This window comes from Corvus cornix, chromosome 4, assembly GCF_000738735.6.
Source record: "Corvus cornix cornix isolate S_Up_H32 chromosome 4, ASM73873v5, whole genome shotgun sequence".
Taxonomy (NCBI): Eukaryota; Metazoa; Chordata; class Aves; order Passeriformes; family Corvidae; genus Corvus; species Corvus cornix.
Window position 1 is genome coordinate 65,440,471 of NC_046334.1, and position 21,853 is coordinate 65,462,323.

Consider the following 21,853-nt stretch of genomic DNA (forward strand, 5'->3'; position numbering starts at 1 on the left):
CACCCTGACCTGTTGCCCTGTGATCTCAGCTAGAACGTTTGTTTCTAGTGATCATAAAGGAAATAACGGATATGGAAAGCAAATCTTGAATTAATACAGAAAGCAACCAACAGTAACAAAGATGACTTCAGGGTGCATAGCATATAAAAGCTCTCCAAATCTCTGGATATTAATTTGATGCCTTCTGCTGCCCAAAGCAGAACATTGAACTTTTATTAAACATTCTGAAGGTGACCCCAAGGACACAGAAGCAGGAGATTAACAACAATGCTGCACTATAGAATGTCAAGGCCTGATAGAAAAACAAGGGTGTAATTGCTCCTGGAGATTTCTTGCTGCAGCAGGTGAACTCAAATATGAAGTCATTTAACCTCTTTTGCTACACGTAAATTGCATCCACATGCTTTCCGTAAAAGGGCCAAGTTGCAATCAAAGCCAGAACTTTGCAAAAAGAAGGTTTAAAACCATAGGACTAGACAGCTTAGTTGCAAGATAAGCAAGCAAAAGTAATTTTAACAATTTGTAGACCTCTGCAGCCCTGAAAACAGCAGTGCTGAGCACCCCATTTTTCAGAGACAGTTGAATATAGCATTTCCTTTCATTTTAGAGTGTGGGTAACAGGAGGCTGTGACCAAACATTTTGTACAGACATCTTGGCTGTGGCGGATGTCTGGTCAGCTCTGACTGCACCTCTGCCTACACCTCTGTCCACCAAGGACAGCACAAATGGAGGAGCTCAATGAAGGAGCAGAATCAACATTTCACCTTTTGTAAAGCAACATCCCCCTTGCTGCATCTCTGTAACTGTGTGGCAATTACAGAGAGCCTGGACCCCGGGCCCAGAGCTGAACATACCAGACTGTCACGGAAGTTTCAATGCAAATTTGTGGCTGCTCAGTGGCTCATTTCCATACTGGCTTGTCTCATAGTTGTGTCTAAAGGCTTCTTCAAATCCACTTTTCAGCATTGCAAAACGTTTGCATCTGGAACCCCTAGGAGCTCCTCCAAGGAAATAGGGCTCCAGACACATGGATGACTCCCTAGTCTGACGTACATTCTAAAACCAGGTCCAAAATAGGTGTTTTACTAAGGATGCACTTTCAAAGACACTTTTATGACACTTTCAAAGAACTTCTCTTCATCAGGTTTGTGATGAGAACTTTGAACAGGGAAGAACCTGGGGGCACAGACTCATGGGGCAGAACTCGTTTGGAAACTTTAGAAGAAGTTTTTAGTTTTGAAAACCTTTGGAAAAAAATAATAAAAAAGGATGCTCCCAAGTTACGATAGTCACTGCACTTGATGAAACACTAGAAACATGAAGTGGCTTAGTGCAGGCATAAATCAAGTGGGTGAGATACTGGAAATCCCTCTGGTTTATTTGGTGTTGTCATTCTTGGCTCTTTGTGAAACAAACATTTGCAGACACACTTGGAACCTCGTGTTTGCCAGACTGGTATGCAAGTCGGTGCAATGGTCTTGGGAAGGGATAATCCTCCATCTCCCCTCCCCCTCAATCCTTCCTTCTAGGGTCATTTAACACACACAGGCTTACGATATTAGAGATTCCAACACGGATTTAACCATTAATGCTCTTTAGGAAATTTCATATGATAAGTCATATGAATTTCTTTTCTTTACCAGTTAAGGATGAACTGTAACAAAACCAGGTTAGCCTGCCCATCATGTTTTCAACACTCACCCTTCTCTCTTGCAGGCTTTACATCGTGCAGTCACATGGGTCTAAATGCCATGTGCAAGGGGCAGATGTGGAAGAGTGGTCAGCTTTCATTTGCTGACAACAGACTTCTCACAATCAACATTTAAACTCTTTCACACACTGAAAACAAATGAGAACATTCCCAGCTCAAGGATTTCTGGGTTAAGACCAGATCTCAAGATGAAATAAGCCAACCAAACTCTGCCAGATCTGGATCTTGCCCATTCTTTTCAAGCTGCCTAATCCTGTTATGAAGTTAAGTTGTAACAGGGAATTTAAATCTTAAATACATGAGATATCGAGCAGGTTTTCAATCTCCTTTTCTGGTTCAAATCTCAGCTGATATCTATCAGTATATTTATACTGGATGAGATTTACACTAGATTACTTACATCTAACTGTGGCTCATGACCAAAACCAAGCAAATAAAGGAAGCAAAATTACAGAGAAAGATGTCTTTATATCAAGAAGGGGACAAAGAACTATATCTAGACAGATAGAGAGCTGAAACCAATATTCCTGTAATTGTCCTGACATTGCCTTCAATAGCTCTTTTAAGCATTGACTTGTTGCTGGAAGGTGCCCCTAGAGAAACAAAGCACAGCGATGCCAAAGACTCACTACCATGTTTCAGAGGATGAAACGTGTCAATTTAAACTCAAAGATAGATTAAAACTACTGGAAAGTGGGTAGGGGAATTGCTTTCAGCTTCAGATTTTTTTTCTGCAGGCATACTTTATTGCAGCTGATGTGACACAGTTTAGTAAAAAGCTGTTGGAATGGCGCACGCGAGCCTGAAAAACACTTCATGATGATCCTTACAGCCTGCAATTAGTAAAAGATGCTTGTGCTTTGTGAATGTCATCTGCTGAAGAGCAGTTTACCCACAGGAGCTGCCTCCCCACTTCTTTTCCCTCCACAGCTTTACAGAAGATCCAAACCTGAGCGTGTTCTTAGCCTCATCCAGGCAGGAGCAGGGTCAGGACTGAGGAAGGAGCTTTAAAGGCTTCACTGAAGGAATCACAAAAGGCTCTTTCAGGAACAGGTCTGAGCTAACAGGAAAGAAACAGCCCAAAACTGTGGGGAGGGAGGACTTTTTTTGAATCCTTCTCTGGTTTCTGGAGCATGGCATGCTTTGCATGCCCAGTCCCCTTTCAAAACACTACGGATGTGGCAGGCATCAGCACACAGCTATTCTGAGAACTGATGAAGGTGCCTTCCTACAAGTCACCTTCTCTCCTTAGCAGCAGAGTCCAGGGATATGTCAGGGCTGGCAGAGTGCAGGCAAAAGTTGCTGCTCAGGAGTCCTTCCTGCTATAATGATTTTGTTATGATCAGCTGCACCAGTTTAACTGTCCCCAAATAAAAGCAGAAAAAAGAGTCTGACTGTGACCTCAAGGGGACAAAGTAAAAACAACAGCAGCAAAATCTGAGAAAAGCTGATTTTCCTTTTAAAATCCTGCCATAATTCATCAGATAAAGTAGCACAGAGACTTCTGGCTAATTAAATAATTTGACTGCAGTGGAGTTTTGTGTCCCTGAGCTCTATCTGTAAACACGAGCCAGAGCATTTTCCAGAACACCTCATGGCAGAAAGGAAGCAGGGAGGAGAAAGCAGCCAAGGAGCAGATGCTATTACTCTGGCTACAAGGGAATCCAACACTTGACCAAAGGTCAGTGATTTATACCACAAGAATGTTAATGACTACCAGCATGATGATCCAGCTCTTTGGTGAGTTCCTTCCTATACCTTCAAAGGACACTGAATAGGTTTTCTTTGACAGCTGGGAGTAGCTATGGCTTGGTCCAACACATCTCAGTGCACTGGGCTCATCTCCAGAAATTAGGACAGAAGTTTCTGCTCCTGCTTTTTCATCCCTGCTCACAATACAACCATAAACCCAGCCCTGTTTTTACCTACTCCCTGAAAGACCACGATAGACAAACTCAGAGGGAATTAGCCTTTGATCCCAAAGGACAGCAGTCCTTTTTAACACTTTGGTGCCAAGCCATTCCTCAGAGTGCAAGAACCATCTTCATTTCTACACAGTCAGGACAGGCCTCTTAGAACTACTGATGTCAACCACTGTGCAATACAATTTTCTAGTTGATAGAAATAACAAAAACTGAGATCCAAACCAAGACCTTACCTTAATGCCCCCAATCCTGTGCTCCCCTTTGAACTCCTTGCCGTTTTTCAGCCAGTAGATGGAAGGTGTTGGGTTTCCACCCGCCGGACATCGGAAGCGAACGGTGTTGGCGGCAGGAACTGCCAGCAGCTTCTTCTCCATCTTATCTGGCCGGGTCCAGAAGGGGACACCTGAGAAAGGAAAATCCAAGCTGAACAGGCCGCTTTCTGCCACAGAAGATATCAGCTGGTGAGCAGATGCATTTGAGGAGTCTTTGGCATGTGTAGATTGACAGTTAAATTGCTACCTGCTGCAGTTAAGATAAATGACACAGAAATGCTTTCCAGCTAAATGACTCTCATAGACATAGACAGGGCGTTTGCCTTTCGGTTTTGCGATGAAAGGTTCATGACCAGGTTCTTGTCTTGGTAATGCCAGTATAAATCTAAAGTGGCTGCTTTTAAATCAACAAGTAGAGTTATCCCAGATCAGGATGAGAATCTGGCCTCAGCGTGTAAAAAGATACAGACGCACCTTTGGGACATTAGTAGCCAAGAAGCATAAACAGCAGAAAGATGTTAGGACTGTAAAAGAATGTTGATGGGCCAGCAAGGGAGCAGAGAAAAAGTATGAGCTGAGTGCACTGGAAAATGTTCCTCCTCAGTGAGTATAAATGTAGTGTAGCCTCCTTAAGGGAAGGAAAGAAAAAAAACACGCCAGTGCCAAACTGGTTTATCATGTTTATGTTCTTTAAGTACGAGTGATTTTAGTTTTAAAGATTCATGTTACCTTTGAACAGGGATAAGTTTTAAAACACCAGTGTTAGCAAGAGATACTTTTTATAATCTGCCTCGAGTACAGCTACGTTCCTTGGCTGGGTTACAAACATTACATATTAACTCCAAATTAAGGCAGCAGCAGTGGCAAACTCATTATACTGGGAAGAAAGAAAAAGTTTTTAAAAAAAGCCTCCCTAGCTTTCATTTCTGCTTAAGGAAACACTGCAGAACTGCACATGCTGTGTTTCCCTCGCCACACCAGGGCCACATCCAGCCCCCCAGATCTGTGCTCCACAACAAGGACAAAGGGAGATGGGGGCAGTGTTTGGGCTGCAAAATAGCAAGAACGGAAAGGAGTCTAAATGGCATCTTCTCCAGCTGGGTAGGAAAAACTCACAGACATGGAGCACCAGTTGCAGAGATGTGTGCTTCTGGCCAAGACAAACTGAAGGCACTGGTCCTCCAATAACTGCCTTGGAGAACACGATGGCCACTGAAGCTGTCGGGAAAGCATTGCTGCTGGCCTCTCCTGCAGTGGCAACAATGCTCAGAAACACCACCCAGCATTACAGCCCCATCTCAGGGCTACTCTGAAGCCCCTGTAATGCCCTTCCCCTTAATGACAAGGGTGTACAAAGTTTTCCCTCTTGCTGTGTCCCTGTGAGATGCATGGGAGCTTTCTCCTGCACTCCTCGGTGTACTTAGCCCTGATGCATTTGGCTCCACGATACCCATCCCACTGCAATTCCAGCTAAGTCAGTGATTGCCCCCATCTTAGTGTAAGTCCCCAGTGTCCCCCATGCAGGGTCCCTGCTGCATTCCAGCTCCAAGGATATTGCAGGAAAGGTCATACAGCTCAGCCAAGGCAATTCATGTACCCACTGGTTTTTAGCATCTGCCAACACTCTCCTCATGGTCCCCTCTCCTTGCAAAGTCCACGAGGAACTGGATGTCAGGAGCTCCATCTAGGAGGCCCCTCCATGTGCTCGAGATGGCTCTGCTGGGCACATCGCTCTCATGTCTCATCTGCTTTCCCACCTCTGCAGAGGGATGGCTGGATGTAGGGTGCCTCAGTAACGCCATCCCAGCGAGGGAAATCCAGTACTGAGGGTTTGCATCTGCCCTCAGCCTGCCTTGCACAACAAGCTGTGATGCTTATCAGAGTCAGCCCCATGCATCAGAGGGATCTGTGCTCACCCATCCCGCGTATGCCTCATTTTTCAAACAACGAAACTGCTTAAGGCCCTTTTCTTGCCAGGATGGCACCAGATCCAGCAGGAGGTACAGCTGGCACAAACAACAGCAAAAAGAGGAATCCCCGCAATTCCCATGGTCCTGGAAAATCCCGGCTACAAACTTTGCTGTGAACACATAGGACACCCAGGAGGCCTGAAATATTACACGATAAAGTGAGCTAAAATGGGACATCATGCAGCCATCTACATCTACAGACATCATTCCAAATGGCAGAACTGCACAAAAGTGGGGAATATTAACGTGTTAATATTGGGAAAAAAAGTGGGGAATAATTAAAGTGTTAAAAAATGCCAGAAGAGTGGGTGCAACTGCTAAAGGAAGAACAAATCTTGATGGTAAAAGGATGTTATAGCATGAAGGAAGGGCAGAAACCAAGCCAAGGCTGGGCAAATCCCCAGGCAGCAGGGGGAGTGAATGCAGAGGACACTTGGGGTGGTGTTGAGAAGGCTGAAGATGAGAGAGCTCCAAAAACCATGCTGGGAGATGTCTGGTCCTTGGTTTCTGAAGCTTGGGCCATTTTCTGGCCAAATGCTTCCTTTTGGCAATGCACCCTGTTTTCTGGGACTTTACATGAGGTCAACAGGGCTACAGGGGAGAGGTATGGGAAAGGCCAGGCATGGATGGAAAAGTCCCCTTTTGCCACCACCACAGAGGGCGGCCAAATAACCTGCTGTTCGCTGTTTGATTAACATATCTGCCCACAATAAATACTATTTTATGGTGCTGATGACACTCATCTAGGCACTGAAGTGTAATTACATCACACGATCACCCAGTCAGGACCAGGTTCCTCCTTTTGCTTTTTGGGGCTCTTCCCTTTTCCACAACATCTGCATGTGCTGCAGGGTGACGTTCCATCACATTTTTTCACTCAAAAGATGAGTTTGAATCTCACAGGAGATCCATCAAGCCACTGGCTGCAAATGTTGTTACTGAAGCCAAGGGGGATTTTGCTATCGGACATCAGAGCAAGCAAGATGGAGCCCAGGAAAGTTTCCAGCTGGGGATATTCTCCATATGGAGCAAAGGCAGGATTCACTCCTGCCTCCTGTAATTAGACATGGCTTCTTCCCTGAGTGCTTTCCCTCATTTGGGTGCTCTTCTGTGAGATTCAGGGCTTGCCAGGGCTGGGCACCCCTGGATTACTGTGCCAAGACTCAAACAGGGTATTGCTCTCAAGTCAAACTGGAACTGGAAGAAAGCATCTACACATTGAAAACAGTGCCTTTGTTCTCACTTGCAGGAGCAGTGAACAAAACATCCCTGCTTTTGCTTTGCTCTGCCCTCCAAGTCCTTTCATTACCACTTTTTAAGGGGCCTAAAATGTTGCTAACTCTTCTTTTCAAGCAAAGCTTGCAAAGCTCCAGAGAGTTTTGGGAGCGGGAAAAGAGGAAGCATGAAAGAGAAGAAAAATTTCTAGACTCGCTCTCTCTAAATTAATTACCAGCAACGATTCTGCATGTGCAGGTGTGAAGAAAAAAAAGGGACCCGCAAACATTATCACTGGCCCTTTCCCATCATCAAACACTAAGCCTGACGGTCCGCTTCATTCGTCAAAGACACCGGCCACCCATCCAACTGGAATGACCAATTAAAAAAAATCTGAGAGCAATACTTGGAATAATTAATACAGCCAAGCGCTCATTTAGCAATTAGGAGCTGCCACCAAATTCTGTGGCAGGCAGAATCAACCCTAATTGTGTAATTTCCCCAGCTGACGCCTCCGAGGACACAGACAGATTTAATTGGAGATTATGGGGGCTCTTTGAAGGTGCTGGGGCTGCGCAGCGGGGGCCCCAAACAAACAGATACAAGAGGGGTAGGGAGCACTGGGGCAGAAGCGCAGTGTGTGAAAAGGGAGTTTTGTTTTTGTTTCAGGGCCAGGAAAAACAGCTGTAGAGAACAGAGGTATTAGAAAGCCTCTTTCTGCAAAGGCGGATCACAGTTTGTGACAAGGCTGCAACAAACGGGCTGATTTGAAGCTGCTGAAGTTCCTCCTTATTCTTTTCTGCTGCCCATCCCTAAGGGATGCCCCATTTCTGTACTGCCCTTCAGGGGGGAAGCTTAAGGAAGAGTGAGCAGAGCCAGGCACTCCACACGGTATTTCCAACCCTTAAAATTAACAAGATTGGCTTCAAACTCATGATGCTATTGGAATCAGCTTTCCAAACTCTCCACTATATGAGGATGAGAAACTCTGTTGAGTAACACAATTAAGCCGGAAAAGTAACTTATCATCACAAGGGGCCAGGACACAAGGATCTTGTTCAGTGATGTGAAGTATGGCAACACTCAGTGAGCCAGACCAGGATGGATTGCCCCCCCCTAAATATGAAACACTATCAGTTATACTGACTAGATACCTTTAAGGTCCCTTCCAATGGTACCTAACCATCCTATGATTCCATGGTATTTTTCTTTTGCATGAAAGTGTTTATTGCCGTTCCTCCTCTAAATACTGACCACAGCAATGTCTGATGCCCAAGCAGGAGCTCACACCCCCATTAGTAGGGCACATTTTTGACACAGGAGATAGAGGACCTGGGTCTTTGGGCTGTCCACAGAACATAGCACTGTGTCTGCCTGCCTGGGATGGTACTTCAGCCCCTGTTCCCAGTGGGATGTCCTGACAGTGGTGCTACCAGGGTTAACAACACAGCTCCCCAGGCTCAGAAGACCTCTGAGGGTTAAGTGGAGGACCTGACATCAAAGAAAGCAACATAATGCAGACCCATGTCACGAAATGCCATGAGGTTTCACTGCACTGACACATTAAGCTAATCAACCATTTTTAAAGCAGAAGAGAATCCAACTTTTTATAACGAGACCTTTAAGCAAAGCCAGCTATTACCTTCAGGTCTAAAAACAGAGACAGCCTCAAAGACAAGAAGACCCAGAAAACAGGCTATAAATACATGTGGCGAAACATGTGTTTTCCTTTTCAGTGAAGAAAAACGTCTTTCTGTACCATAAGCCAGCTGATGTTTTGTGATACCTGTTGCTAAGAGATTGAGTTGTCTATAAACCACATAAAAAAATGTACAGAATGATTAGTTGTGCTCATCAGAAGCTGCTCTGCAGCAGGAAAAAATCCTGACCAAAGCAGACCTTTCTTCAGACCATTCTTCAGCAGGCACCAGGAGCCCTGAGCACCTCTGCAAAGGTGCCTGTCACCTGACAGAATTTGGCCCCTAATTAGAAGCTAACAGAAAACCACTAATTGCTCCTGATGGGTCTCCTGGCACCATAATTCACCATTACTGTCCACACACTGCACACACAGTGGTATGAACTTAATACAGCAGGAGACCTGTTTGAAAGAGTCCTGCATGTTCAATGCTATGGCCAGGAGAGATTTTCCAGTCCTGCTGAACTCCTGCCAAAGTACATAGCTGATTAAGAGTTCAAATGCAAGACATTTATTTATTAAAAACACATACACACGGGCACCTCACTTTGCAGAAGTATAAAGAGCAGAATAAAACACAACACTTACACCTCTGAAGCCTGTAATGATCCTGATTAATGCTATTGCACTTAATGAAAGCAGCACTGGGATTGAAAGAGATTCACTGTAAAAGCACCAAGGGGCTCTGTCCCAGGACTCTCTTCCTCACAGGAGTGAAAGAAAAAGCCAGTAAAGCCAAAGAGGTTGCTCCCACTCATGGCATCAGTAAATGTGGCCCTTGGCTAGTGTAAATTTTATACTCTGACTCCTGTCAAGATGCAGTTAAGGACCAGAATCAGAATAGTTAAAGGTAACGCAGTCAAGGTTTGAAATAAAACTGGTGTAACATCAGTGTAGCAAAAAAAAAATATATATAGTAAGTGGGTTTGTCTGGATTTGCACACAAGGAGAACTTACGACTACCCATCAATTCAGATTCTCAGCATCAAGTCTTCAAAATACAGTACTGCTGCTGTAGGATTCCAGAGCAGCAATATCACTCTGGCAGCTGTTTCTAAATTTTTAGGTAAATTTCATCATGGTTACATCCTGAGGTCACTGATTTCAACCCAATGAAAGAGTTGCTGTGCGACTACGTGAACACCCAGATGAGCTGCACTGCTTGGGAGCCACAGCTTCTTCAAAGAAAAGGCCTCTGTATCCCAGAAAAACAAATTACCTGTATCTTCTGACTCATCATCGTCATCTTCATCATCACCCGATGAAGGGGAATCTGGAAAGAGACAGAGAAAGAAGTGAGGCAGAAAGACGATGGTATGTGGGGACACCATGCTGGATGAGGCTGTTGGTGTCATGGGCTCCAGCAAGGGAGAACATCCAAGTGATGGTTCACCCTTCCTTGCAGCTCCACCAGCCCACCCCTCTGATGCTGCTGGGCCAGGCAAAACTAGACAAGTGCATTCTGAACTGGAAGAGTGGTGTCATGAGTTTGCCAGTGCTCTGAAAACGGGGTCCCATGTCAAATGCTTCTCGCTGTGTGAAATGCTCTCTTCCTCATAAATACAAAAGAAATTCCAAACAGGAAAGTTTCTTTTGCAGAACAAGCTCTCTAACTGCTGTTTTTCCCCCCTCTAGCATTCACTCTGAAGACTTTTTATTTTACCATGTCTCAAAACTACTGGTCAGCATCTCTAATTCACTTTCCCTGCATTTTTCTTTTAACTCAATATGCCCCTGCCACATCTCCCTTCATTAACTCCTTGTTCAACCATTTAGACCAAAACTTTTGAACTTTTTGCAATCAAACCTCTCTCTCCATCAACATTTTGATGACTACTCCATGAACCAGTTCCCTTTGGTTATACTCCTCCCACAGAGGCACTTCAAGGCTGTAACTCAATACAGGTAAACAGGTGGGAATTTTCCATCTGTATCTTTCCAAAACATCCTGAACTGTTTCTTTTAATGTAGTCTAACATTTCACCTTCTCCAAGCTGTCCACAATGAAGGCTCAGTCCCTCTTCCCCCCACCTACTACTGTAGTGGTGTACTGTACTGATGACTACTGTAAATGTAAATGCCATTATCAGACAGCAGCTTAGTGTTTGATTTAGTTTACACAGTTTAGTTTAGTACAGTTCAGCGTCTGAAAGAGTTAGCATCACTGATGTTATATAATCTCCACGAATTTCTCTTTTAAAGAAAGGCAAAATGCTATCAACCCAGCAGCCTTTATGCTCTGAGACAGTGGTAAAAGAACTTGGCCTTAAACACTAGAAAATGGGAAACATTATGAGTGTTCAACACGTGGCCAGAAATGTCAAGCACTGCTTTAGATCAAGCCAGGCAGAACATCCTTCATTTCAAGATGCACTTGAGTTTTCTACTGTTCTCTGACCAGCACAGTGGAGGTAAAAAATGGAAAAAGAAAAAAGGTGGGGAGGGGATAAAAGGAGGGGAAAAGAAGGAAAGGTGACAAGGTATTTTCTCCATCCACAGAAGCAATTAACACAGGAAACATCTCCCTGCCTTAGACTGCAGGGGCTCATCATGCTTTACACCTTCTCTTTGGCAAAGCCTCAAGAACGACTTTAAGCACGTATCTAACTGCAAATCCACAGTTGAGGTCCTGCTGGCAGCAGAACTAGGGAAATGCCATGGGGCTTGCTGAAAGTAAAGTGGATGTTTAGGTGTTTTGGCTGATCCAGCAGGTTTACTCAAGTCCCAGCGAAGGCAGAAACTGAGCCAAATCCCCACCAGCATCGACAGAGAAATCAGCACCTCCTCAGTTCTGCTCTCTCAGATTTGGTTACCCATATATTAACACACGATTATAGTTTACTTCTGCTTTCCAATGAATCCATCATGACCAGAGGAGTAGAATCAATTTTTAAACTAATTCAAAAACATTTTCACAAGGTCGAGGGAAGTCTTTGACCTGGCTTGTTTTTAAGATGAGAAGTGCAGCTTAGATTTTAAAACCAAATATCCCATGTTTATAGCTACTGTCCTAGTCAGGTTACTAAAACATCACCTTTTCCAAATGGTGACTAAAAATTATAAGCTGTTTATCATTTACTAAAGCAGTAATCCTTTGCAGAAGTTGTTGAGTATTAGCATCAGCAAGAACTGCTCAAAAGGGCTTTAATTATGAATGAAAAGGGGTTTAATTTGTTCAGTTACCTGTTTAATGCTCAGCCTTGGGTATTTTGAAAGCTGTGTTTGCTGGTAGCAGCCTGCAGTCCATGCTCATACAGGGGTGCTGCTCAGCCACTAAATCCAAAGGCTGTTCTGTGCATGAAATGGTTGCAGAAATGGAGCTTCTGCCAACAGGGCTGGATATCAGTTTGGGCATGCAGCCTCTACTTGCGATCCTTTCCAAGTGCTCAGGTTTTAAGGGGACAGTATGTTTCTTTTTGTAAACTAGCAAACACTCAAGCCCTTGTCTGTCAAGTGAGGCATTTTAAAGAGATCAAACCCTGCTATTAATCAGCCTGGTTCTCAGCCCTTGAATGCCAGCTCCAGCATCTACTTGCTCTGCTTCCAACATCAAACATCCCCCTGTGCACAGTGAGAGTCGCTGCAGAACTGTCAGTTTGTTGCAGACTCAAATCTCATGGCTCTGTGTAGGAAAATCATGAAATCCTAATATCCTATCCTTCCTAGGACCTGGAAGCATCTCTCAAAATGGAACTTATGTGTGGATCAGCTATTCCAAATACATCTAGCCTAGTTTTGCTCACTTAAGAACACAGATCAGAGCAATTCCAGTTTGTTAGTACAGCTTTAAACCAGTTTAACAAAGAGAGTTAAGAGAATAACTCCAGCCCCAAACATCAGACATCCACATGAACACCTGACCAGATACCGGAGCTAATTGCTGGCATTACCTTTAAGAATTGGGGACACAAACCACAAATCTCCAAATACAATCTCATCTCTGCAGTGCCACACCAAGCAATCAATACTAATTATGAAGAAATATCTGAGTATATGAGAGGCACCACTATTGCCATGTAAAGCAGGGCTTCAAAGTTTAAAAACAAGTGCTGCTGACAGCTAAAAAGGAGTCTCCCACATTACCAGCATTTTGGTGGTAATGACAGTGGGCTAATAGAATCAAAGACTCATAATGTTGTCAGAAAGCAGGTTCAGGTTACTCGCTAGTTCTTAAGCTGTTATTAGCTATTATTAGCAAAGAGGAAAAATCCAGGGGCTTAAACTTTTTAAATGCAGAGGATTATCAGTACTTCCACTATTAAAAACAATTTCTCACTTTACAAACTTTTGAGGCTGGCAGCTGTTTCATTTGAGCATGTAACCAGCTGCCCTCTCCTGCCTCCCTGCTGCCCCTTGAACTCAAAAGCATTTTCACGTCACTTAGAAAAAAAAGAGAGAGTAACATTTCTAACAACCTGTGGTTTGCTGGATAGGTCCAATAATCGTACCTAGTTAAAGAAAGTCTTTCAAGGGCCAAACACTTCTTTAACCATTTAATTGATATGACCTTGAAGCATTCACAGCAATCTCCAGTAACATTCAATAAAAAGCAGATGTTGCTGAAGGCTTACTGAAACGAGCTTTTATTCTCATGATGGTTCTCTCTCACACAAAATCCTACTGCTGGCACAAGAAAGCTCTTTATGGAGTGGATGTGATTCACAATCACAAACATCTCTGTGTTTGGTTTTCAGACAGAGACTCTTACTTTTTGAGGGAACTCAACTTTTGGAGGAAGGACCTACTATTCAAGGATCGTTGAAAATCTCCAACAGTACAAGGGCAAATGAAAGTTTTCAAAACCTGAGATCCACAAGTGTCCAATTCTCCAGAAAATGCAGGTTTTTAATCTGTGATGAGGAGGTTTTCTATCTGCTCACAGCGACAAGTATCCATCTACCAATGCATCAGCCTGAAATCATGAAGATGACCTTTGTGTTGGTGGTTAGCTATCTGGAAACAACAGATTTCTCTGGCACTCTGTGTCTAGTCATCCAGGGTTGGACAGCTTTTAGCTGTTCTGCTCTATTGTCCTCATCACAAAAAATATGGCCAAGCAAATGACAGCAAGTACTTTGCTAACACAGCACTTGTTTGCAATGTATGAATCCCAATAAGTAACTTCAATGAAGCACATATTTTGGTTATACACAGTTTATGGATAAGCTACCTCTAAAACAAGCTAGCAATTTGGGATAACTGTGATGGAGGGCAGAGATTTATCAGCTACAACAGAGAAACAGTCTTCAGGAACCTCCAGCTTTTACATGCAATTTTGCCACTGATTTGTCACATAAAACGGAAAGCGTCATTTAACCCCCCTCACCCACAGTTCACTCACTCACAAAAGACTTCTAAGGTAGCATTGCATCTATTTGAGTGTTAAGGGTGATTCGAGGTTTAATCTGACTAGCATCCTTTCTAAGATTCTCTCAGTATTAACATCAAGCTTCAACATTTGGTATGGACATGCAAGCATTCTTCAGTTGGTTTGTTTTGCCAGTCTAATCACTGTCAGGAGTTACCAGGGAGGTACAGACCTTCCATGGACAGACAAACACCACAAACCACCAGTTGTGCTGAACATGTGAAAGGGCAAAAAGAAAAAAAAAAAAGAAAATCACTGAAACAGCTGTATTTCTGCACATACCTGTAACTCTGACTGTAAAGTTTCCCAGGACCTCATTGGAATGCCTTGGCTTGCAACTGTACAGGCCCGAGTCATCATATGACACATTGATTATCTTCAACAGTTTTTGTCCAATATGAGTTCTGTTGGTAGGTGCAATTCCAATACCATCTTTAAACCAGAAAACAGACACAGAAGAGCCTTGGGTGTTACAGGAAAGTTCAATGGTATCTCCATTTCCAAACACCAACTCTTCCAGAAAGGCGGTCTCGCTCCTCAAGTATTCTGCAAAGGGGAGAAGAAATGGAGATGAATAAATAAGAGCAGGTGTCACAGACAGAAAGGGTGCTTAAAAAAGAAACGTATCTCATATTTGCTCTACTGATGCTTCCAGGTGCCCAGACCTTTCCCTTGCCTGCCACAGGCAGGTAGCTGTGCAAAGGCAGTCAGGTCTCTGGCTGATCTACAAGGATGGCTTCGACCCTGTAGCAACCAAAACATGGGCACCCCACCAGGTGCATCACAAAAAACAGCACAGGCCTCTAGAAAGGTCATTGCAACACTCAGTGCTGTGGGTGAGGGGTGATGTGGCAGAAATAACTGTGAGCTGAGAAGTTCACAGTTCAGTTTCTGGACCTCCCTTTGTTTATTCCTGTGAGTCTGTCCACAAACCCTACAGGACCCAGCAAGGACAGGATATAAGGAGCAGAACTGGGGATAAACCAAATTTTGTAAGTGACTCTGGGTGACCCAAAGGCAACGTCTGTGGGCCGAAGGAAACAGGTAGAAGGCTGGACAGAAGATGCAGGTTGGAATAGCTAAAATAAATGAAACCACCACTAGCTTCCTGCTGAAGTTATTCTCTGTGCAACAAAAGTGCAGAATCAAAGACATATTCATAGATTATGACTACACTGTGAAACCAATGCAAGTACAGCAGCTCCAAATACCTGAGGATGTAGCATTGGCTCCAGGCTGCTCTTTTGCCTTGAGGTGAAAGAGTTGGAGCAGGCTGTAAGAGAAAAATGTATTGCTTTTCTCTTCTTGTCATGCATGTTTTTATTCTTGTATAAATGCAAAGATTTAAAATCTAAATATGTTGCTGTCAATAGCCTTGGCAGGGTAGAAAGAAAGGATTCTGGGAGCCTGAAAAGGTGGTATTTCATGGGAGGTACTGTCTCACAGGAGGCAAAGCCCACACTCATTGGGATTACAAAGAGCCTTTCCTCATACCCTGGTAGCAATTCCAACTCAAATATTTTATGGTTTGGCCAGAATGTTGTGGTGTTCGTGCAGTCAAAGGTTTAGGGTGTTGGGTTTTTCTCCCTTTTAATAAAAATTTTCCCTGAAAGCATATACTTTTAGTAAATAAAAAAAAAAAGACTGAGCTCCATCCAGCATTTCCTTGCTATCAGACCAGCACTCGTTGCAACATTTGAGTGTTCACCCATGGTCTCTTCCCAACTGGGATATATCCTTGGGGAAGATCTGGTTCAGAAATATTCTAGTTTAACTATTCAAGTGTTTTTTCTTCCTTGTTCTAAACTATGAGGATTTTTTCACTGGTACCAACTTTGGCTTCAAATTTAAAAGCCCCGTGGACAGCTTTGCACTTGCAAGACTGACTACTGGTCTAACTCTGATGGAACCTCTTGCTAATTTAATCTACTGGAAAACAAGCCCTACACAACTGTATAACCCCTCCACACCAAACACAGTTCTACCAAAGCTGTTTGCCAAATGATCAACACTTGTATATTTTGGGTTTTGTATTATAAACCTACTGAACAGGAACAAGCTCAGACTAAGCACAGGCCAAACTGTACCAGCTAGCCATTTGAAAGGAAATACCTCTTTTTTGAAAACCATAATGAACCGCAGTTAATGACAAAGCAACAAAGAATTTTTATAAAATGTATACAGGGAATGCTGGAAGGAAGAGGAAAGTAAGACTCAGCAGATGGACTGGGGTCTCAAGCTTCTTCTGTGGAATGAAGCAGCATCTCTTGTTTCTGACAACTTTATTTTGGCACCTCTACCCTCAGCCTCCCCAGTCGGTCTCCAGCAGATATTGTGATGCAAAGTTTGGTTCTAGTGACTTTTTTCCTACTGACTGGAAATAATACTGGAAAGACATAGTGGTGAATTAAAAGGGGAATGCTACTAATGGTCTTAATCTCACTTCTGTAAACTGTTTTTCAAACTTTTGTTTAAAGGCTTATGGCTTAAAAAATAAATAGGACCCAAGCTGGAGACCTCCACAAGTATTTAAATAGGCACTCAAATGCTTTTAAGCACTTTGCCCATCTGTGACCTTGGAGAACCAATTTTTGCTCTCATTCCTTATATAGACTTCAAGTACACAGATAAATCTGAAAGCAGAGACAGTCTCATTTCCATGCTTAAAACAGCAGGAGTTTAAAGCAGAGAACCAAAGCTCCCATCTCTCACAGGGTGGCCAGCATCCAGCAGCTCCTTCCTGCCTTCCAGCTGCAAGTTTCCAACACCTTTTCAACTAGAGACACCAAGACAGGAAGGAGACGTGAAGTTGCCCCCTCTGATGCCAACTATCCAGCCATAAAAAAATGGGAGGGGACACAGCCAGGACAGCTGAGCCCAGCTGACCCAAGGAATATTCCAGACCATATGACATCTGCAATAAAACTGGGAGAAGAAGGAGGAGTTGTCTGGAGTGATGGCATTTGTCTTCCCCAGTCACTGTGTGATGGAGCCCGGCTGTCCTGGGGATGCCCTTGGGAAGTGGTGAAATAAAATCCCTTGTTCTGCTTTGCTTGTGTGTACAGCCTTTGCTTCTCTTATTAAAATGTCTTTATCGCAACCTGTAAGTTTTCTCACTTTTACTCCTCTGATTCTCTCCTCCACCCTCCGAGATGGGGTGAGCAAGCTGCAGTGTGGGGCTGAGTTCCCAGCTGGGGTTAAACCATGACTGACACTCAGGTATAAATTACCAGGGAGTTAACTCATGTAGGGATTACAGGAGCCCACTCTGCTGCTTGCCAGCAGAGGAGGGATTAACACATTCGCAGCTTTAACGGGTTGCTCCAGAGAAAGAGGCTATCTGGGTTGTGGGCTCCCAAGGTATGACTAAAATTCAACCAATTGTTAGTTTAACCAAAGCACTAATGGCTTGAGAATCACCAAGAGACACATGTGATAGAGATCAGCACTTGCAGCATCATCACTGTTAATAGCAAATATACTACAGAGAAAGAGACCATTTTTAAGCTGTTCAGAGCAGCAAAAAGGCAGCAACTGGCTGGGAAACACCTTCCCCAATGAGGAGCAGTTGGCCCAGCAACGCTGAAATGCTTTTGTATGTATTCACTTATAAGGATAAGATAATTCATCTCTGTAGCTGCTTGGCTCATCCCAGCAATAAATTCACTTTCTATGTGGCTCACAGCTCCAAGTGCTTAAGTGTGTCAGTATTTCCATCAGCTGTCTGCTCCTCTTAGACATCAATACTTGTTTCTGGCTGAGCCTGGAAATATTTTATTTTGGTTTTAATGCATGCAGCTCTCAAGTTGTTTATTTTTCAGGCACGAAAGGACAAGGACGAGGTGGAGGGTGGTGGGCTATCCCTGGAGGCTGGTGGGCTATTCCTGGGCTGTTTATGGCCCCCCAAAAAATCCAAGCCAACCTAGAGCCTGCCTGGTGCCCTCCTGGGTGCCAGGGACTATTTACAGATTCTGCTGGGGACTGCTCCTGGGCAGCAAAGGCCCACAGTCAGGGGTGAGGGAGCCCCAGGGTACTATGTCACCTCACAGGGTGCTGGGTTCTGGCTCCAGGCAGTTTCTCTTCACCTGCGATTTTCCCCCCAGAATAACTTCCCACAACCCTACTTTTTCAAACATCAAAGTGTTTAGGAGTCCCCTGAGGAACTGCTCTGGTGGGGTGCACGCATCCCCCATCATCATCATCATCATCCTTTTCCTTCAGTGGGCATCCTGCAGCAGGGGAACACCCACCACACAACTCAAACCACACAAATCACATTGGCACTCCCCCCACAGAGCATTTGAGGCACACCACTTTCAGTACCACCAGCAAGAGATTCCTCACCCCACCCTGAACCCTGGCAATCCCCAAGAGGCTTTCCAGGAGTGCTTCACAGCCTGGTGCTGGAATGGACTAAGGCTCAATTCTAAGCAGATCGTATTTTTCCTTTTTCAAGCTGAACAAGCTGTATTTGGCATGTTAACAAGCACAGAGACAGCAGCGCTCCACACATTTCTCTCTCCAGGTTAATCTGAAATCGTTTCTTGTTCTATGTATTTTATTGCACCAAATCCACCGTGACAGGATACATTATAGGATCACAGAGCAACAGCCATGCCAGAGCTTTCTCCTGTTTTGTTATCCCATTCCCAGGGGGATCATGGTCCCAGCCAGTGAGCTGGTGAGTAACTGCTGGAGGTGTATGGAAACCTCCAGCATTAGTGGGATGAACATAGCCATGCTGGTAAAGAGCATGTACACTATCTCCAGGCTCAGACCAGCATTGTGTCCCGTGCATTTAGCCCTGGTTTATTCGAAATAAGTGTCCTGCCTGTGTTAACAGAGGCTGACAGTATTATTCACCCAGCGAATAATATTCAGGTGTTTTTCACAATACCTGTGAGGCTGTTCCTGGGATGGAGTCACTTCCTCACCTCACCTTGGGACTTCTGCACTTCGCAGAGCTAACTTCCCAGCAGGGAAATAAAACACTTTTCTTGCCAAAAATTGTTCATTCATCTAAATCCAAAAAGTAGCCAGGAAATGTGACAAGTGGCCCCAGTGTCACCTCCCCAAAAGAACCCACATCCCCATTCCCTCTGCCTCCTCCCAGAGAGGCAGATGGGCCCCGGGGAAATATTGAAAACCACCAGACCAGCCCCAGGCCCTGCAGCACTGCAGCCCCTGTGAGAGGTGAGCATGATAAGATCGTGGGATCACCTGTTTCCCCAGGAACCTGCCTTCTCAGGGCAGATAAGATCGAGGGAGCGGTGCAGTCCTTGCATACCCGCAACTGCTCTGCAGGGAGCTGATGGGGTATTTTTTACATATCTGTATTTTTTTGGAAGTACTTTATGCAGGGCATGGCTTCCCCTCCTTTCTGCACAGATGTGACAGTGCCAGAGGTGGAACATCCCTGTCTGGCTATGGCCCTGCCACCCCAAAAGGCACCTCACCAGCCTGGCACAGCAAAATGCAATATATCAAATACATACATGATTATTATATAAAGTGTTTTGTGTATATTATGTATTTTCTATTATATTTTCTTTATAAAATAAAAATTATTATACAAAATATTCTGTTTTCACTTCCCCCCCCCACTCCTCTCCCCTTCTAAGGTCAAGACCCCTCCTGCACCACACGTCCCAGTGTCAGGCTGCAGTCATCCTGGGAAGAAGGGGCTCACTCTGGCAATCACAGCAGCACAGGATGCTTTGCTGAAGCAGTATTGCCTCCCAAAGCAGTGTTTTTGCTGGGTTATCTCCCCTGCTCAGTGGGGCTTGCACCCAGAAATAAAATATTCCAAAAATAAAATATCTGTATCTGTAGAAGTCTAAACTGTGATATAAAAATATGTCTTTAGACAATCACATCTGGAAAGGGTTTGCCTCCATTATTTCACAGAATCAAAGAACCACAGAATGGTTTGCGTTGGAAGGGACCTTAAATATTATCTCATTCCAACACCCCTGCCATGGGCAAGGACATCTTCCCCTAGACCAGGTCACCCAAAGGTACCACTTTATCTTTCCTATACTGCAAGTGTTTGCTTGGGAGGAGGCAGTTCTGGAGCAGCTTAAAACAGCTTTTCTAATAATAATAATAATGCTAAGTAGACTGTTTATACTGTATTACCACTGCAGTGGCCTACGCAATTGTTACCAGGCAACATTTCTTCCAAAGACATTAACAAGTAACTGCACTGTATTACCACCCCGTGGGGGTTTTCTTAGATCTGTTTCAGGAGAAAAGCAAACTTTTTTCCTACGGAATTAGCAGAACAATAACCAGGTTTAATTCTGTCATATGCAGCTTTCTTTATAAACAAGAGATTATGGAAAAGAGTAAAAAAAACTCTACTGTTTAGTTTGGCTATCCCCAACAGTGACTTTGGAAGAGCTTCCAGAATGGAAAAAGCAGATGTTGCAAATCTGCCTTATCTACTAAGCAACTGTTGACTCTGTTGTGCAAATCCTAATTTACATCTGCATGAAAGGTTTCAGAGATTAAACGGCATTCAAGGAGGAATATTAGCTTTTCTCCCTCCCTCCAGCCCTCCTTTGAATGGATTTACTACTGGCAATTAGCTTTCTGTTCCATCGGCCAAGTAGAAAACAGGATTCATCAGGACTCTACAGTATCCTCCTTTTAATGGACTGTTTTCTTAGATCACCCAATTCAGGCACAGATAGTTTAAAGAAATAAATTAGCACAAAGCTAAAATAGTTACAAAAACACTTTGGCCAGGAGGATTTCCCTCTGACACTTGGAAGTCCTGAGGAGGACAAAAACACCCACCAGGGAACAAATCAAAGGGGTCTCCTGGCTACACCTAAAATGATGGGAATGTAAACCCCTCCAAGAGGCACAAAGCTTTGGTTGCTGCTGAGAGCCCAGAACTGGTCCCAAGGACAGCCTTCAGCTGGGGCTCGCTGGCTTAAAGCAACAGGCAGTGATGGGGAGTTTTCCTTAAAATCTGGCCAGATTGTACAATCAAACAGTTGGTTCCCCACTGAAAACAGGGAAGCAACCACCACTCATATGTATCTAGTTAGCTCAGAGTTCTGCATTAGATTTTTTTTTTAACAGAAATAAAAGAACTGATATTGAAATGTCTCCACTTCATCAATGGTCCCCAAAGACAGGGAGCAGCGGATGGGAGGCAGCATGGGCATGCTGAGGTCTCCAGGCTGTGAAAGCTCCTGGCTCCTGCTCAAGGATGCCCATGCAGATGGCTCCTGCTCTCCCAGGTGCCAGAGTCTTTGTGCTTTCCTCACGGAGCGCAGCAATGAACTGTGTCAGTTCTCAGCAGCCCATGCTCACGGTGGGGATGACATCAGTCTCAGCCTGGCACATCCTTGCATCTGTTTTGCCCACAGGTCACACAGACAACCTCACTCAACCGCAGTGGCCAAACGTGGTCAACCCAGACCACTCCCTGCTCAAGGCAGAGTGATGGGACACTCATGGGGCTGATCTCTGGGGGAGCACAAGAGACTGTGTTGTCATCCTCTTGGTGTCTGCTTCTTGCTGCCTCTGAAGAACGTGGCCAACTTGGCCTCAGCTTTTGCTCAGCACAGCAGGGGCATCTCAGCTTGATGCTGACAGACAGATCCCACCACAAAGCGGCTGATGTTTTACATTCCTGCCCTACATGCCTGAGGAAGTCCAAAACACTCTCATCATTTC

The 21,853-nt window shown here is 44.3% G+C and overlaps 1 protein-coding gene across 1 annotated transcript in view; it reads right to left on the reverse strand.

Moving 5' to 3' along the window:
* FGFR3 (fibroblast growth factor receptor 3) overlaps positions 1 to 21,853 on the reverse strand; it is a 55,254-nt gene that overhangs the window by 19,510 nt on the left and 13,891 nt on the right. Inside the window, 3 exon segments of the mRNA XM_039550736.1 lie at positions 3,871 to 4,040; positions 10,013 to 10,066; positions 14,444 to 14,707. Of these exon segments, the coding sequence (XP_039406670.1) occupies positions 3,871 to 4,040; positions 10,013 to 10,066; positions 14,444 to 14,707 (488 nt within the window).